This window comes from Lagopus muta, chromosome Z (assembly GCF_023343835.1).
Source record: "Lagopus muta isolate bLagMut1 chromosome Z, bLagMut1 primary, whole genome shotgun sequence".
Classification (NCBI taxonomy): Eukaryota; Metazoa; Chordata; class Aves; order Galliformes; family Phasianidae; genus Lagopus; species Lagopus muta.
In genome coordinates, this window is record NC_064472.1 from 8,808,814 (window position 1) to 8,827,409 (window position 18,596).

At 41.3% G+C, this 18,596-nt stretch overlaps 1 protein-coding gene across 4 annotated transcripts in view; it reads left to right on the plus strand.

Moving 5' to 3' along the window:
• The window catches only part of DNAI1 (dynein axonemal intermediate chain 1), a 136,020-nt gene that overhangs the window by 30,899 nt on the left and 86,525 nt on the right, over positions 1–18,596 (plus strand). For all 4 annotated transcript variants that reach the window (XM_048930797.1, XM_048930799.1, XM_048930800.1 and 1 more), the window contains 3 exons: positions 3,679–3,763; positions 4,489–4,606; positions 7,515–7,558. In XM_048930797.1, coding sequence (XP_048786754.1) covers positions 3,679–3,763; positions 4,489–4,606; positions 7,515–7,558 — 247 coding nt within the window. The remainder of the gene's footprint in view (positions 1–3,678; positions 3,764–4,488; positions 4,607–7,514; positions 7,559–18,596) is intronic.

An 18,596-nucleotide genomic window follows, 5' to 3' on the forward strand; every position in this document is an offset into this window, starting at 1 on the left:
GAGGTGGTGGAGTCTCCTTCTCTGGAGATGTTCAAGACCTGCCTGGATGCCGACCTGTGTGACCTGCTGTAGGGAACCTGCTTTGGCAGGGGGGTTGGACTCAATGATCTCTGCAGGTCCCTTCCAACCCCTACAATTCTGTGATTCTGTGATTGCCATTCAAAAAATAATTTATGCACAGAAGTAAAACAAATGTACTAGCTGATGAGCTCTCATTACATTTGTCTTGCTTAACCAGAGTTGCCCTACAAAAAAAAAGAAATCAGTTTCAAACAGATCTTTGAAAAAAGATAACTTAGACCTATCACTTCCACTGGAGATTTATTTCAGTAAGATACAGAATAAATGAAACCTGAAATATCAAAGGATCGAGTAAGAAAATAACTTACTGCAAAACAGTTTAGTGCCAAAAATGTGGTTGCTCATGACTGCATTGCTTACACATAGCTACCTAATAAGAAAGCTGACTTAAAGCTCTTTTCAATTCATCTGGACAGTTTCCTGCATTGCAGAAAACCTTCAATGAATGATGCATTGTTCCTTCATTTACAGAATGGTTTTTTGTTGTTGTTTTTTTTTTTTTTTTTTTTTTTTTTTTGTTGTTGTTGTTTTTAAGTTCAAAGCCTATTTTCCACTGACAACAGCAACAAAAAGATTTTATAGATTTTTCAGGACCTACCCATCCATCTTTGGGAACACTATAAAGTAGTCCTTGTCTTCTGCTCTACTGTTCAGAATGGATTCTCAGGTTTAAAATTCAGAAAGCTTGCCGTGCAGTTTTCATCGCATATGGAAGAGAGAAGTCTCATGTCTGATCAGTACAACACTGCCATTCTTTCCCAGCTCCTTCCCATAGCACAAGCATGTTAAAAAGAAGAGTTTATCCTACTTAGTAGGTGAATGGAAGTCAGTGTAGATAGCACTCCTGATGAACCAGCAGCGCTCCAGGGGATCCATTCTTTATCCCCAGTAACTACTACTTTTTCCGTGTTTATTGCTCTCTAAATCAAGTTGTAACCTTTTCAGCACTTAACCTCTGTCAGCTAAGCTCACTTAGAGCAATATGCTGGTGGCAGCCCACACCATTTTTGTAGTCGTGGTCCCAATATTGCTGGAGAAGTGTTAGCAAAGGTGAATTGCTTTTTTTTCCTACAAAGTATTTCAGAGAAAGACATCTTACAGTGGCAGAAGCAGTAATAGCAACTTAGAGTCAAAAGAGTGAAACCTCAGCAACTGAGAATATTGATTTCTGCTTGGGATGTTTCAAGTATCCCCTTTCTCTCCCTCTTTAATTTCTGTCAATACTTCTGAAGTCATAGTGTCTAAGGAATATTTTGCAGAAAATCAAAATGTGTTAAAATTTAAAAATACACATTCCCTGTGCTTTCTAAAGTTCTGTCTGTGACAGTAAACTCTGTGCAGTTCTCGAGAAGTCCTCCCAATGACCCAGGAAAAAGCTGAAGAACATAATAGTGGTCACGTTATGTGGTTGGGATTCTGACCGCAACTGAATGTGTAAGAAAGGCGAAGAACACAGCAAGTGTGTGTCATATCCCTCCCTGACCCAAATATTCTTCCAGCATTCAACTACTTTGAGCTTTTTCCCAGAGTTGATGTTGTTTGGCACATACAAGTATGTGTTCAGTCTTCTCTGAATCCATGTAAAATGTTTGCTGTACCCTTTGATAAGGAGTTGCACAGGTGTCATCCTGCTGTGAATCACCTCATTTTCTTTGTTTCTAATTTGACTTTCACTAACTTTTCTTGACAGCCCTGGTTTTATATTGGAAAAGGCAATGACTAGTCAGCCACTGTCCATCCTCTCATGACTGTTTAGGACTTCATAGAATGACCTGGCTTGAAAAGAACCTCAAAGATCATCTAGTTTCAATCCCCCTGCTACGTGCAGGGCTGCCAACCTCCAGACCAGGCTGCCCAGAGCCACATCCAGACTGGCTTAGAATGACTCCAGGGATGGGGCATCCACAGCCTCCTTGGGCAACCTGTTCCACTGTGTTAGTGGATTTCACAGACTTGTCTCATGACGTTCTAAGCCAACTCTTTTCCAGACTGGCAATCCCAGCCCACTCAATATTTCCTGGGACAGAAACTGCTCTGGATCATGAGCCATCTCTACTGCCCTTCTGCGACCTCTTTCAAGTTCTACTTTATCTTTTCTGAGGTGGGAGAAGACTGTATACATTAACAAAGATAGAGGCAAACTCTGTAATCATAAAAAGTGCTGCAGATTATAGAATTGTTTTTCTTTTTTTTTTTCCCTTTGTCCTGTCACCTTTCTGTATGGGTTTTATGCTCTTTGCCACAAAGTTTGTCTCTCTCTTGCCTGTTCAGGGCCCTCAAAAGAAGCAGAAGGTTGAGAGGCACATAATCCAAAGCCATATTGTTGGTTCTGATTGTGACTGTGCAGTGTAATTTTGGCAAGTCATTTCATTTTTTTTATTTTTGAGTTTAGCGCAATCTCCGGGCTGTGCCAAGGATGACAAGTCTCTTTTCACTGTGTTGACTGTGGGGGAAATCATACTGTGCTGGCAGTCATTGGTTCCTGGCAGGGGTTTGAAGATGAAAGGCTTTGAAACCCTGCTGGGGCTTTGAGGCAGCAGTAGGATTTAGAGGGGTATTCAGGTCCTTGGAGCAACATGCTGTCAAAACACTTTGCATATACTTTGGCATTCTTGCACCACTTTGCAAAGCTGTTCTGGCATTGCCCTCACAGTCACAAACTGTCTGGGGAACTCTGTCCCTCCAGTTGCTGGCATGAAGATTTTGTCCTACTTCTGGCTAACCCAGCTTGAATTTTTCTTCTGTTCACTCGAACACGTGCACAGAATAGAGAACATACTAATACAGAAAAAATAGGAATTGAGTCTAATAAGATGGGATAAGAATGTTGTGATCGGGCACAGGGCTCACTCAGACAAGTATACAGTTAATCAGAGACCACTGGCCTTGCAAAATGTCACTCCCCAGGAGGTCTCCATTGCTATACCTGAAGTACTACCTGCATTCATTCCCACATGCAGATTTGCCCACTTGTTCTCTAGTGAGGAGGGTCAGATTTTCTAGTGTGTCCAAGCGTTTTCCACAAAAGCTGGACAGCCAGCAGCCCTTTACGTGTCTGTTGTATGTATTGTGTGAGCTCATGGACCTGTGTGTGCTCTGAGCTGGAATTAACAATGATGGAAGGATTTCTACATCCTGTGATCTTTACTTAAGACAGGATACCTGAAAGCTCTGCAGGCAGACAAAAAGGGGTTGCTGATACGTTGTCAAACATGATTGTATTGGTGAAGCTAATGAATTGCTACCAAGTGAGTTGGGGGATGGATCACGTGCGTGCTTTTAGCTCATCCCATCATGAAACAGATTGGATACATTGAGGAAATTAAGACTCTGACTGCTTTCATAGACAAGCACCTTGCCATTGAGCTAAATCAGACACAGACACTGAAGTTATTATATCTCAGGAGTGAATGGCACCTTGCTGAACTTAATATAGATTTGTTGCCTTAATTCAAGTGTCCTTATTACTAGGTAGTAATATGAGGAACTTCAATGTACTGTATTCAAGGTGGAAAGACTCAAGCTTTTCTATCACAAAAGGTCTGCAGCACTTGTAACCTACAGGGTATACATTTTCTCTTATTATCTTTTCAACAGGGGGATGATATAACCAAGATCTCCAGTGCTGCCAAAATAATGGAGCGGATGGTGAATCAGAACGTATTTGATGACATTGCACAAGGTACGGCCCTACTGGGAGACGGTGTTTGCTCTCAAAACAGAATTCCTGCAGATGACTGGCCATAATTGTAGCAACAATCACAACAGGTCCTCTGGGAAAGCTGGCTCTTAGTAAAAGAAGCAGGCAGGGATTTTGGCAAAAGATACCAAGGCAGTGGTTAGCAGTGGAAGATTGGAGCACAGTGCCTTTCAATGAAAACTGGTTTGTTGCCTTATGGGATGCTGGTGTCTCCGATGTTGAATGTTAGACAAATAGAGCTAAAAAGAGCAGGGCTAGCATACACAAGAGCTGGCATACACAAGGCAAACAGACAGAAAGCTGTAGTCATTCAGAAGACATGAACGACAGCCCTGCTCTAGCATATGTAGTACTGATGCTGTTTTGCAAGGGTTTTCATACCTTTGCTCAGCTCCCTCTTGAAAGGCTGCATCTAGCTTTGGAGAATGACCTGAGGCTACTTCTTGCTCTCATTGCTGCTTTCTTATTCATTCGTCTCCTTTCAGATCATCATCCTTTTGTGTGAGGACTTGGTGCTTGGTAAAGTGCAGGACTTAAGTGTTGTCTTGGAGTGAGACTTAAAGACCAAGACAGCTTTTATACTAGTAACTGTGTTGTATCGAGGCTGTGAGAATGACAGAGATTCTTGTAAAGCTTATCTGGTACTCCACCATGGTGAAGTATTTCAGATCTTTTCCATGAGACTTATTATTTGATTTTGGTTTTAGATTTTAAATATTTTGAGGATGCCTCCGATGAATACAGGGACCAGAGGGGAACTCTCCTCCCGCTCTGGAAGTTCCAGTATGACAACACCAAGAGACTTGCAGTTACTGCCATCTCCTGGTAAGTCTCCTTAATGCAAACTTGCTCTCAGTTTGCAGAGTAGTGGAATTAATTGTCAAGCCACCTTACAAGGCAGTGCTGGTTTCTGTGGAAACACATTTTTAGTAATTACAGTCATCATCTTTGACAGCATCTGTACACACCACACACTTCTGGATGGGAAGCACCTTGTGTGGGGCTGAATGTGTCAAGCTTGGGACATTCAAGCAAAAGGTGAAGACCCAACAAGTATGGGGCAGTGCTAGGGCAAAGTGAGTGCAGTTAGGAGGGCAAATAATTGTCCTTTCTTGGGAAAGCTGAGATAGATGGGATTTATCTTTGGATAATATGCTGTAAGAATCAATCCTGAAAAACCTAGGGAAGGAGAAGAGATGGTGCTGTTTTTGACAAGAGATGTAAAGCAGCAGAAAGGGAAATGCAAACACTGCATGTGCTGGTTACATTATCACCACATGCTGTAAGATGCTGAAGCACTCACACCTGGCCCTTATGCAGGACAGTGGCACATGTTTCAGGCACTGCTGTGACAGCAATGGTATTTATCTGTGGGGTTCTTACACACTTCAGTTTAGCAGCCATTTGACCTGCAGTCCACTGTTGCTTATTTACTCCTGGCCAGTCTGAAAATTATCATTTGAAAACTTTCAGATCAGCTCATATCACAGAATCACAGAATCACAGAATCACCCGGGTTGGAAGGGACCCCAAGGATCATGTAGTTCCAACCCCCCTGCCTAGCAGGGCCACCAAACATACACATTCAGATCAGGTTGCCCAGGACCCCGTCCAACCTGGCCTTAAACACGTCCAAGGACGGGGCATCCACAACCTCCCTGGGCAGCCCGTTCCAGGGCCTAACCACTCTCCTAGTAAAGAACTTCCCCCTAACATCCAACCTAAATCTTCCCTCCTTCAACTTAAAACCATTTCCCCTAGTCCTGCTGTCGTCAGCCCTTTTGAAGAGTTTACTCCCCTCCTGGGTGTAGGTTCCCTTCAGGTATTGATAGGCTGCAATGAGGTCACCCCGCAGCCTTCTCTTCTCCAGGCTGAACAAGCCCAACTCCCTCAGCCTGTCCTCATAGGGGAGGTGCTCCAGCCCCCTGATCATCTTAGTCGCCCTCCTCTGGACCCTTTCCAAAATCTCTATGTCTTTCTTGTACTGAGGGCTCCACACCTGGACACAGTACTCCAGATGGGGCCTCACAAGAGCTGAGTAGAGAGGGACAATCACCTCCCTGTCCCTGCTGGCCACCCCTCTCCTGATGGAGCCCAGGATCCCATTTGCCTTTCGAGCTGCCAGAGCGCACTGCTGGCTCATATTCAGTCTCTCGTCCATCAGGACCCCCAGGTCCTTCTCTGCCGAGCTGCTCTCAAGGACCGCTCCTCCCAGCCTGTACAGGTGCCTGGGGTTCTTCCGGCCCAAATGCAAAACCTTGCACTTTGCTGTGTTGAACCTCATCAGGTTCACCCGAGCCCAGCCCTCCAGCCTGTCGAGGTCCCTCTGAATGGCATCCCTTCCTTCCACCGTATCAACCGCACCACTCAGCTTGGTGTCGTCAGCAAACTTGCTGAGGGTGCACTCAATTCCCTGTGCACTCAAATACCTCATGGTCATTGCCACAAAAAACTTCTCAACCTGAATGAATCCTTTACTTTTCAATGTACTTGATCCTCCCCAGATCCTTGGCTTGTTCATGCAGTTGTGTGAGACTTACACAGCTCCTGCCCTGTGCTCTGCTACCTCCTCTTGTTGGTAGAGCAGTGTGATATATCTTCCCAAGGAGAATCTATAGAGAGACAAAGCAGGATTGCTATCTTTCGTCCTTTCAAGCCATTGCAAGTTTTATACTTTAATAGAATATTGAGGAAGTCGTTGTATGAGAATTACAAAATAATGCTAAAATGAGATGTAAAATTGAGAAAAAAGGCATCTTTTACTTGTCATTTGTGTTGCTGTTATTCCTGTCTCCAGGTGATTGTAAGAGAAAGATGGCCCTGAAATTGAAAAAATGACCCCAAATTGCGTTATGTAATAAGCTTTTCTAATTTAATTTTTTTTCTCACATTACTATCAGTGATGGTGCTTTTAGTGGATAGGAGCAAGAGCACTAGGATGCCTAGGTGTCTACCCAAGTGAAAAATATTTTTATTTTATCAATTCAGAATAGTCAGGGAAACAGTAATTAGGTAAGTTTCACATCCACATTTCAATCACATTTCATCACATTCACATTTCAAGAGATTATGGACAGCAACAGTACTGAACTGTCCATACAGAGCAGAAGTTGTAACAGTAGATAATTTTCAAACAAAGGGACTTTTGAAGGTATAATAACTAGCTACTCAGCGTGCTCTTACAAAACTGGTAACTAATTGAATCAGAAGGGAATTTCCTTTCCTGAGCTATGGTGATGAATGTTTGAACCAACACTTGTTTCTTGAATCATACATTATTATTTAGTGACAGTGAAAATAAGCTTATTGAGTATTAATCTTCAGTGAGTTGGAAACTCCTTTATTATGGCTTCTGAAAGATGGAAGCCAACACATTCCTGCCTTTTTCCTTTCTTCAAAGACCTCATCTTTAAAAGTAAACTTTACATAATCATTAAGTACATAAGCGAAGAAATGCTGGAGATTGGCATCATATATAAGCCTTTGCCCTTTTTATCCTTTTCATCTACTGCTGTGGTCTTCAGATGTTATATTTATCTTACGCATCTTGAGTCCAGAAGAATTACTCATACATGAACTTTACTGATGTGTAAATTCATAAGGGTCTAGCCCTTAGACTCTATGTAGTCCTGTGAGAATGGACTATGATATTAAAATGTGAAACAAATGTGCATTCCTGTTGAATTATGTAGTTAATTATAAATGCTTTCCTACCTGAATTTTCTCATTACAGGAATCCAAAGTACAAGGACCTGTTTGCAGTGGGGTATGGCTCTTGTAAGTAAGAAATACAGAAATGACAGTGACAGATTTAAAATATTAAACTGGTGCATTGAGGTTAAATCACATTACACTGTGGGGCATGGACTACATCTTGTAGCAAGAACTCAATTTAATATATGTAAACTGTGATTGAATTGAAAATAGGGATTATACCTTTACATTCCAAGACATGAAGATTTAGAAATGTATGGGTAATGACAGTGTTAGACAGGATTTTTGGCACATGATAGTACTGACTCTCCCTTTGGTCAAGGACTTGTCTCTAGAAACACCCTTTAATCTCATCTGATGGACTGTGATTGGCACTCCCCTTTCCCTGCCCTTCTAACTGCTGAAAGACCAGGTCTGTTCTGTTTCACCAGAAGCTAATAATGAGAGACATCTCTAAGCATAAACACATTGTCCTTTGGTGGGGAACATCTTTCAGAGATGTCTTTAGAGGTGAGCTCCCATTAGGGCATGCCAGGCCTGAATACTGTGAAAAGGCACTTTTCCTGCTGTAGTGTCTAGGATTAGGTATGAAATTAATATGAGCCGCTATGGACATCTAGTTTAGGGCTTCCAGTGCTAATCCATTACAACTTCTGTCCAACGTTACTGCCCCCACATTCAGGAAATGGAAAAGAATTCTAGCAGGCTGATATTTTCTCACCGTTTTTATGCTATTTGTGCACCTTGTATCTACCTGTTTTACCATTCACTCTGAAATGAAGCAGAGAGGGTTAGAGAACAGAATAGCATTGCAAAGGCAGCAGAGTTTTCTCCTTGCTTCCAGAAATGGGTAGACTACAGAATGGTTCTTCTAATTTGTGAGAAGGACCGGGTGTGTTGACCCAGTCAATTTCCTCATTGTTTCTAGCAGGAAACTTCTTGTCTGAGTTAGAGTGTACTTTCTGAAGTAAAAGCTGATTCCCCTGTGGAGCACTAATAGTTCTCCATCTGGCTTGAAATGAAAATCAGCCACCGGGCTACAGATAAACAGTGTTTGAGAACTGCAAATAGCAGGATTAGTCACTGAATTTATTACCCTAAGCACTTCAACCCTGGGAGTTCTCTGTGGATGACAGAGTGGAAGACAGGGAGTCAGAGACAGGGCCTTGGCTTTGCCCACCTGCCATTTCAGTTGCTCTGTATCTTCTTGCAAAACTGCATATATACTTTTTGCTAGTGTTCTTTGGCATGAAAACGTTATAGTCTGTTGTGAGTATTCTCTACTAACAAAGCAAATTGCTTGGTGTTTATTTTTAGGGAACAACTATTTTGAACGGATGCTGAAGGATCTCAGTTGTGATAAAATGACTATTGAAATTCATTGTTGGGAAATTTAGTCGTGGGATTAAAAGCTCAGTACTGGGCTTAAGGAAAATGGCTGTCATTCAGGAAAGAAATAAAGGAAAGTAAACCTGGATACAGTAGAAGAAAAATTGAACACTACATATAAAGCAGTAGGAGAAACAACAATAGAAAACTGAAAAAATTACGAGATCTGTAATATAGCAATGTCTTGATTACTGTGTGCAGTTGTGGTTGTAAACTTTGAGGAAGTATGTGTTTAGCTGTGGGAAGATGGGAACATGACCAGAAAAAGACACCAAGGATGAGCAGGGATATGTAGGATGACTTCTGTATCATCCAGCATGAACAGACTGGTGCTCTGACAACATGCCAAAGGAGAGGGGATTTGATATGGGTCTATAGAATCCTGAGCAGCAAAAGTGAAAAAGGGTCAAATATTCATTATTGCCTATAAGGCATATAAGGATGAGGGAGACCATATGAAATTATTGAGCTAATACAAATTTATTGGTATAATACAAATTTAAAATAGAATAATATGATACATTACAAAATTGTGAATGTTTTCTTCCCACACTCCATGCTCTGGAGGACAAAGATACACGTGGAGTCAAAAGATCAATTCACAGAGGAGCAGTTTGCTGCTGGCCATTACCAAGCACAAGTCCTTTGATTTAGTAAATTCATAATTGCAATATGCAGGAAACTCTGAATATAGGTATAGAACAACTTTTGCTGTGATTCTTATGCTCTTTGATCAGTTACTGCTCAGCACTCTTGGAAAGCAGACACTTGGCTGTAGGGGCCCTTGGTGTGCTCCCAAATAGTCTCTCTCTTGTGCTCTGACAGTAAAACCAGATGGGTTGTCTTCATTTTTACTGGTAAAGATTACATTCCGTGTGCAATATTCAAACATTTGATTTTTCTTTAAAAATGACATTTCTCTCTTGAAGTTCACTGCATCTGAGCCCAGGAAATGTTCCTGTTAGTTTGCTGAGAAGTCTGAATTGGCCTGACAATTTCTTTAATCCAGCAGGCAGCAGGAATTCTGAGAAACAGAATGGGATCAGTCTTTGCAAAAGAAATTGTGGCAAGAAGCGCTCAGGATATTCTTCACCTTGTCACCATCTCACAGCCCCTATGCTAAGAGCGCAGGAATTAGGCAGGACTTTCCCACTGTTCTGCCCTCCAGGTGCAGAAAAGGAGATGAATCCGGGCCAGAGAAAACAGTCCTGTTGTCACATGGGGACTCAGCTAGAGCCACAAATAGAACTCAGCTCTTTGGATCTGCGGTGAGCATAATTACATCACCACTCTTTTGTGCAGCATGCATTTGGCAGTTGCTGCCAGGGTACAAGCAACACATTTGTTCTGCTGCCCAAAGTATACTTTCTGAAACAAAAGATCCCTTGTTTTGTGTGGGTCCATTTCACTCCATCATGGTGAATTCTTTACAAATAGGGTCCTAGCTTGTCTCTTGCTTTTGTATCCTATCACTGAAGGTTTCATCAGTAATTTATTTGGATGAGGTTTCTGATGCCAGTGGCATGTCTTTGGCATGTGACAGTCCCCTCTGAACAAGGGAATACTGTCACTGCAATTTGCAATTCAGGATCTTTGCTGCTTGGCTAGAATTAATTGCTATTCCCATCAGGAGGAGCTGTCTTTCTGGTTTTGTTTCTGCATAAGTGAGATTGCTGGATTTCTGGTTAGACTGACAGCCTGCAGCATAGGCTTCAGAGGGCTGTGGTGGGTGTTGGGCTTGTGCTCTGCCTTGCTCATGGGAGCACAACAAGCCCAAGCCTTAACAATCACTTGAATTCATGTTCCAGAAGTAAGTGTGCTTCTGACAGCATTCGAAGATGACTTCCTATGTGCAACTCTCCATCACATGAGACAAGAAGGAAAAAACAGTATCTTCCTGGGTGATGTACCTTCCCCTGCTCTGCCTGCACTCCGTGGGTGTAACTGCCAGCTACAAGGATGCGTGAGGAGTACAGGCTCACCCCCAGAACACTGAAGAATCTGGTAGAGCTGTCCAATCCTCAGTTCTTTATAGTGAAATGACACTGTATAATGGGGTCTAGCATGGGCACAACTGGACCATGTAGAGGGGCCTATACTACTCTAGCTGTCTCTGTAATTTCAGAACGAGCAGGATGAGCTAATGCAGAGTGCTTTTGTTGGTGTGACTGCATTAAAGTAAAAGTTGTTATGCCTTTGTGACTTAATTAAAGTGGTGTAAAATCCTGGCAAGAGTTTTCACAGGGAATAACTATTTAGTAATAGATTCCTTAAGATTTTTGATGCTGGGGATTTATGGTTGAACACTGAGACAACAGAGCAGTTCTTATTGTGCTCATCTAGGGAGAGAGGTATACCTACAGTCTTGTATTTTTCATTTTCTCAAATGCACTGTCCAATGAATGTGGACATCTTTCTTGTACTGCTCACACTGACTGAAACTGTTGGATAGACATTGCAATAAGGACGTGGGAGACACAATGTCTCCAATTAGGACATACTCAATGTTCTTCAGAGATAATGGGGAGAATAAAAATGGACTACATATCTTTAACAGCAAGGTACTGCAGCTTCACCTTTGTGGTTTGCAGGCACTGCTTACTTGACTGAAGAGTTCATCCCTCAGCAGATCTTCCAGGTCAAGTGAAACAATTCATCCTTACCACTAAAGGATGAAGTGCAGCTACTCAAGGAGCTGGCTGCTCTGTGACACTGAGAAACTTTTCCTGTAGGGGGGGTAGTGAAGAAAGATAGCAAGGCAAAAGTGAAATAGGTTTGCATGATAAAGGAGCGTGCTTCTTTTGCCTTGCAGAGTTTCCCTCTGAGTTTAGATGTCCAGAGACAACTTCACCTACAGCTGGTGATTCTGTGATTATATGATTTACAGAATCAGGACTTTAGATTGGAACTTTGAATAATAAAGGAAATGTCTGGTAACAGAATTTGCTTACTTTTGGAGATTAAAAGCCATCCTGCAAGGGACAGTGAGAGTGTGCTTCAAAGTACGCCATTTTTTCCCCTCTTTATTTTGCAAGAAGTCTGGACCGCCTCTAGAAAGCAAGCTGTGAAAAAAAAAAAATCAGTACAGAATTCCCAATCCACTGTCCATTCCAAAGATTTAATGAAAATTAAAATCAGCTTCATGTTACAAACCAATTAGGTTCATACAGACCCTGTTCCAAATCCCAGAAGTTTCTTCTAGGACAAATACTTTGTTTTCTAGCAACTTCTAAATACTTATTTGAGAGGCATATATCACAAATAGGGGAGGTCAAGGTAGGAAATTCATTAGGCATCCTCTACCCTGGTGGTTTCAGACTGTGGTGTGCCTTTTACAATCACCATTTCCACGTCAGAACTCCATCTGACTGAGAGTCTTTCATCCACTCACCCTCAACATCCTACATTCTTCCCAAGTGCAAACACCATAATCAGACATACCGACCTAGTTTCTCTCGTGTTCTTCATTCAGAAGTACAGTTTCACCTCCCCTGATGGTCCTCACAGTTTTAGACTAAGCCATTGTGTAATCACAGCTCATAGCAATGGTAATGACTGTCATCAATGACTGGCATCAGTCTTTGAGTTTTTTCTTTCCAAATTGTAGCCTCCTGTCCTTGATGTAACCTTCATTCATAAAAGGACACTTGCAGTCATATCCATCTAACTATTGGGATAAGAGCGTACTGTAAGTGTAGCTGTCTTTTTCATCATTTCCGCGCCAGTAGATGGTTTACATCATTACACAGAATAAAACAAATAATACCAAGCACTGCAGGACTAGAAATGATGCTCATAAATCTGCAAAAGAAAACATCTCTATTCACTTCTGTTTACAGCTCTGCTATAGGCCCTGACAGCAAACCTGGTTTAAATCCATTTAGTATGTGCTCTACTAATTCCATATCATGTAAGATTTAAATTGCGTGTTATGATGTACTTAACAGAATGCTAAGGGAATATACAGATATATTCTTGTCAGCACAGTTACTTCATCAGTTACCAGTTCATCACCAATGACTTCACCAGGAATGGCAGCTTTGACATTCACCCTCTCCACCGGTCTGGGGACCGCAGTGATAGAGGAGGCAACTAAGCAGGACTGGGATCCTCACACTGCAGAATCTTACTGAGTTCAGATAATGTCTGTGATCATTAATTTGTTTTAACTACTTATTATAATGCTACAATGTGATCTTGAAATATAGATAAAAATTGGAGTTTTCTCTAAGGTCTCAGTCCAATTATGGTATCAAAAGTATCAAAACCTTATGAAGCCCAGCTCTCTGAAATTCTCAGATACATTGGAAAGTCACAGAAGATGGGACTGAAAAATATTTCAGAAAGTTATTAGTCCATCTACGTGCAAGGTAGTATTTTCATTTAAAATATGAGTGGGAGGACTAGGCTTCGTCCTACTTAGCACACAATGTAGTGGCAAGATTGAAAGTAATCCATGTGACAAGAACAGAAGCATATGTTGGACAAGGAGAACTCCACAAGCCTGAAAACTCAGTTTGACAGTGCAGGCTGTGGGTTTGAGGGCAGGCTGTGCTAGAAGTTGTACTAGGTGTTCACTGACAATTTTTCTCGCTGCTGTGGCACAGCAAAAGGCCGTAATGTAGCTTGTGGAAGATAGCCTGTGCTGCATTTTCATCACTAGCAGCGTAACTATTAAACTTGGTTGATTCTGATGAATGACCAAAGAGTTTTAAGTAAAAGCACTAAGAAGACTGAATGGTGCCTAAGGAATTCAGATCTCTGAAGCAGATCACAGAAAGTCTCTTTCAGATGGGTTTTGAGATGTATGTATATTTAAATCATGCTTGCAGTACAGACACAGAAGACTGCTATGAGTGGAGATCCCTTCTAATCCTTCTGTAAGCTGCATGAGTTTATTTCGGTATTGCTAACACTGAGACCGAAAACGTCAGAGAGAGAAAAAAACATTTCGGATTTATTAAGTGAATTTCCTTGTCTTGTGTAAGGCTATGTGCATGTGGTTCTCATGAGGGGACTGCACTGGAGTTGGCCCTGTAGTCATACACCAGCACCTGTGCTGGGCTGGGACCAGCAGGCAGCTTTGGCCTTGTGAGACCCCACAGTAAAACTGCTGCGGTTACCTAAGTGCAATATCACAAAGGCTAGTTGGGATTCATGTGGCCCACAGCTGCATGCACACACTTCAAAGGGAGACTGACACTATAGTCTGGATTCAGTTTGCTATTTGGGCTGTACTTACGAAAAGCACTAAAATGACACAACAAATCCCAGCTTTCAGAAGATGTCTCCGTGTCAGTTCAAATGCTTGTGCTCAGCACTGATCTTAAGTTGCTAAAGTTAAACACAACTTCAATGTTCAGAAACCAAGGAAAATCACTCTGACTTTGGTAGCAGTTTTGACAGCTTTGTGCCAGCATGGTAGCTGAGCATTTGCTTTTGACTGTAGGTGTCTTGCTTATTGACACTGGCTATAGGTACTGAGTTGAAAGACTTATTCACAAATGCTGATGATGCCAGTTATTAATGATGGTTGGTTTATTCGTGACAAATTTAGGACCCAACTTGAGAAAGAAAAATGAGGCAATCAGCATTAAAATTGTTGCTTAAAATTGTTGCAATAATTGTTGCCTAGTTGCCAGGCATTTTAATTGGTTATATTTGTTACAGGCAGACAGAGCCCTCACTAAATAATGTGCCAAATTGCTACTGTAAAGGAATATTATAGTGCAGAAAACAAGTACAAGCACATAAGCAAAAAAGAAAAGTTAAAAAGGGAATACATGAATCTTATTTGTGAATTGCTGTAGAACATCTTTATGGACACTCAGTACGCCCACAACCAAAAAGAAGGACCATGGGTCTGCTCTATTTAATTTATGTGTTTATGGTGCTCTATGAGACTTCCTCACAGCTGTAAGGAGCTCTTCCATGACTACACTGTATTGATTAAAACAGGCTGTTGAGGGGGAAAAAAAAAAAAGGTAAGAAACAAAACAGCATTTGTATGCCTCTGAAGCAAATGTAACAAAAGGAACTATGCCAGGCATGTCCATCCTGAGGTCTGCAGGCTGCTCAGCCCAGCACAGTCTGCCATCATGTTGGCAGCTCTTGAGCTATCAGCCCATCACTCAGCCATAACCAAACAGTGATGAGCTGTTAACCCCACCTGGGCTGAAACCAGGGCTGGGCAGGGTGCAGAAACCAGGGTGCAGAAATCAGGGCCAGCTCAAGTGATGGCAAAGAAGTTTATGCCTTTTGGATAAACACAGTCCTGTGAACAGCAAAAATATGCATTCATGCTTTCCATTTCGCTAAAGAAATTTGAGAAGAGCTTTCAAGATTGCAAAAAAAAAAAAAAAATCTTTGTGTGTGTGTGTGTCTATTTGTGACTCTACTTTCAGTCAACATAAATACATGACCTTCAGATTTATCTGCGATCAGATATTCAACTAAAAAATCTGATCGTGTCTTCCTGCTGGACTTCTGTAAAGCCTATCTTACCAAAGAAAAATACCTCTCGCTTCACACCTTATTCATGTCATTGCTTTTTGGCATTACATACATTTGTAAACAACTGTTTCCAAGAACGAAGCGCAAGGGGAGTAAGATTTCATCAAAAATCTCCAACGAACACCTTGAGACCTCACTAAGAATGGCAACCACTGCCATTGAACCAGACTGAGGCACTAGTTGCATAAAAACAGGATCAAATATCCCACTAGTTTTGTGGTTTTGTTGCTTTCCCTTTATTATGTTTTAGTTTTAAAAAAATATATTGTTTTTGTTACCTGTGTGTTGCAAACCTCCACTGCCCACACTATGCATGTATACATTTTATGAGGGCTACTCCAAAAATAATGCTTCCCATTTTATTCTCTTGGTCCATGATGGCAGAGGCAGATGTTGGTAGTATGGCAGGAGAGATTGAACCTTCCCCCCAGTATTCCATTACGTTTTGTTGCTGTACAACAGATGGCAGCAGAGGGGCAGGGTTACAAAATACTGTCTGACATGGAAGTGCAAACGAAGGCATGGAGCTGAGTTCCTCCATGGGGAAAAAGCATCACCCTCTGACATTCAGTGATGCTTGCTGAATGTTTATGGAGACCAATCAGTGGATGTGAGCACAGTGAGGCAGTGGGTGGAGCGTTTCAGCAGTGACAACAGCAACAGTGGGTCACCTCTAATGGTATAGATTCTTATTAGAGCAGCATGCAGGCTCTTCTTCATCACTGCCAAAAAATGCATAGCTAATAATGTAATGATTATTATTTTGAAAAATAGTGTTTCATGGCTGAGACTTTGCTTTAACAAACAGTGCAACTGTGTTGATTATATCTGTTGTAGTTTCTATTAAAACAAATAGGAGTTATTACTTTCAGTGCGACCTACATGCATACAGCCCAAGACAATTCCTTTTCACTCAGTGTGGCCCAGGCAAGCCAAAAGGTTGGAAATCCACAAGGAAGAAGCAAGCAGAAAATCACTGCTGATATTTTGATAAGACAAATATCTGACAGGTGGTGAGAAATGGAATAATCAGATTGAAGATACAGAATGACTTAAATCTCTTGGTAGGAGAGAACAGGAAATCAGTCTGTTCTATGGTGACCAAGCATAGGTGTGAAGAAATTCAAGGCATAATCTGTATGGAGGCAGCCCTACCTTGAGAAGCTGTGATATTTTAACAGTGACCTCTGGCACAGGAGAGATTTTGCATAAGAACTCTGAGTTTCAAAGAGCCTTTTTTCACTTAGTGCTTAAATGATCCCCTTAGAAAGGCATGCTTACTTCTGGTTTTGACATGCTAGGGAGAAGGATGACAAAATAGAAAGTGTTCAAAAAAGAATGAAGGAATCACCTAAGGAGCACTGACTTGGGAAAGGAAGTCAAAGGAACTCCGTTTTTTCCACCTGTCAAAGAAAAGCTTATTAGTAGGTTGGATCCTGGTCTGTTAACTCCCTGTATTGGGCAGACAGATCACGTAACAAAGGGCTCCTTAATCTCCCAGGCAAATGGTGTAACAAGATCAAAGAAAAGCTGGAGCTGTTAAATTTAGGCCAGACAAACTGTGGGTTTTAATAGCAAATGGGTATTGAGAACAACTAGTTTTGTTGCAACAAATTCCCAATCTCTGGAAATTTTCAAATGTGGAAGCTTTAAAGGTGGAATATTTGTCACCAAGTTTTGCTCTGTGGCAGCAAATTTTTTATTTAGAACAAGAATTAATATCGAAAAAGCTTAAGTTATTTATGTATTTGTTCTTCAGGAGCTTGGCTTATTCAGTCTTTTAGCCTTTGCAGAGGCTGTTATCAGCACTGTTTCATGTCGGAGACCTTGAAGTTCACTGGAACAACATCTGTATCCATGGTCCTCCATGATCTGGAGATCTTTAAAAATCCTCCCCCACCTAACCGATGTTGGAAACTTAAGCCATCATGCATATAACTAATTGTGGTCAATTATGCATAATTACACTGAAAATTACAACACTTTCAGATCTCTTTTCCAAATACCAAATATCTCTTACCACACATACATGCTCTGGGGGTGTAGAATTGACGGTACCTGTATACCTGTCAACTCTGTTAGTAAATGTAACCTACTAAGTACAATATGTTATGTAAATCATGTGAAAAATTAATTTCAGTTGCCGTCTTAATTATTTGTAATTTAAATAGTCAGAACTTTGCCTATTTTTTTCTTGTCTTAGCCTTTTGCTCTGTGTAATTTTAAGTTTAATCATAATGTAGTCTTTTGCTGTAGCAAAAGCAAATGCTAAGCATTAAGTAATAAAAGGCTCTGATGATGTGTTTGGGGAAAATAACATTTTAAGAGATATTTTAGAGCCTGAGGATCAAAGGAACTCCTCAGTCATCCTGTTGTGTCTCTGGTGCATTGCAGGCCATTAATTTCTATTCACTTACCTGTCTGTCTAGCCCAGTTTAATTGATGCATTTTGGTCCACAGGAGATGAATCATTTGTATGCCATAGTTTTACCTGGTTGGTAAAGCCAGACAGACTCTTTCCTTGTTTTAGCTTTGTCTCTGAAAACGGCTACATTTAAGTCACTGTGGAATGATCTTGTAGCACTGCATAACAGAAGCTGAGTTGAGATCATTTAACTGTCTTTGCCATTGATGTTAATTGATGTTAATTAAAGTGATGCTCTCGTAACAGAAATTAGCTAAAAGACTGTCTTCCCTTCTACACTGGAAGACTCCTTCATTTGGCAAGAGCTGATCAACAGATGATGAGGAACAAGCAGAACAGCTCTACACACTTTTAAGTGTGTCATTTTATGCTGCACGTTTTTCAAAGATTTCAAAAATACAGATGTTCTTATGCCTAGGCTCTGTAAGACAAAAGGCATTTATAGCTTGACTTTTCCATAGCAAGAGTCCTAGAATCAGGTATATTACTCACACTCTGCTGTAAGCAACAAAGATATTACCAGGTCCCAGGCAATGGTGGCTTTGGAGGCCCAGACTGCCCTCAGCAGAATTGCTGTTCGAGGGCTGCCAAGGCTGTGTTAGTGTGGTGGATACTGGCTACCTATTCCATAGGGAACATCCCATGGCTCCTGTAGCCAACCCTGGCACTTATCTGTTCCCCTAGTAACTCACATTTAGATAGATAAATGGCAAAGTAACATCTAAATAGAACAGAAACCCATGTAACTCAGCCAAAATGCTTTTACTTGTGCCA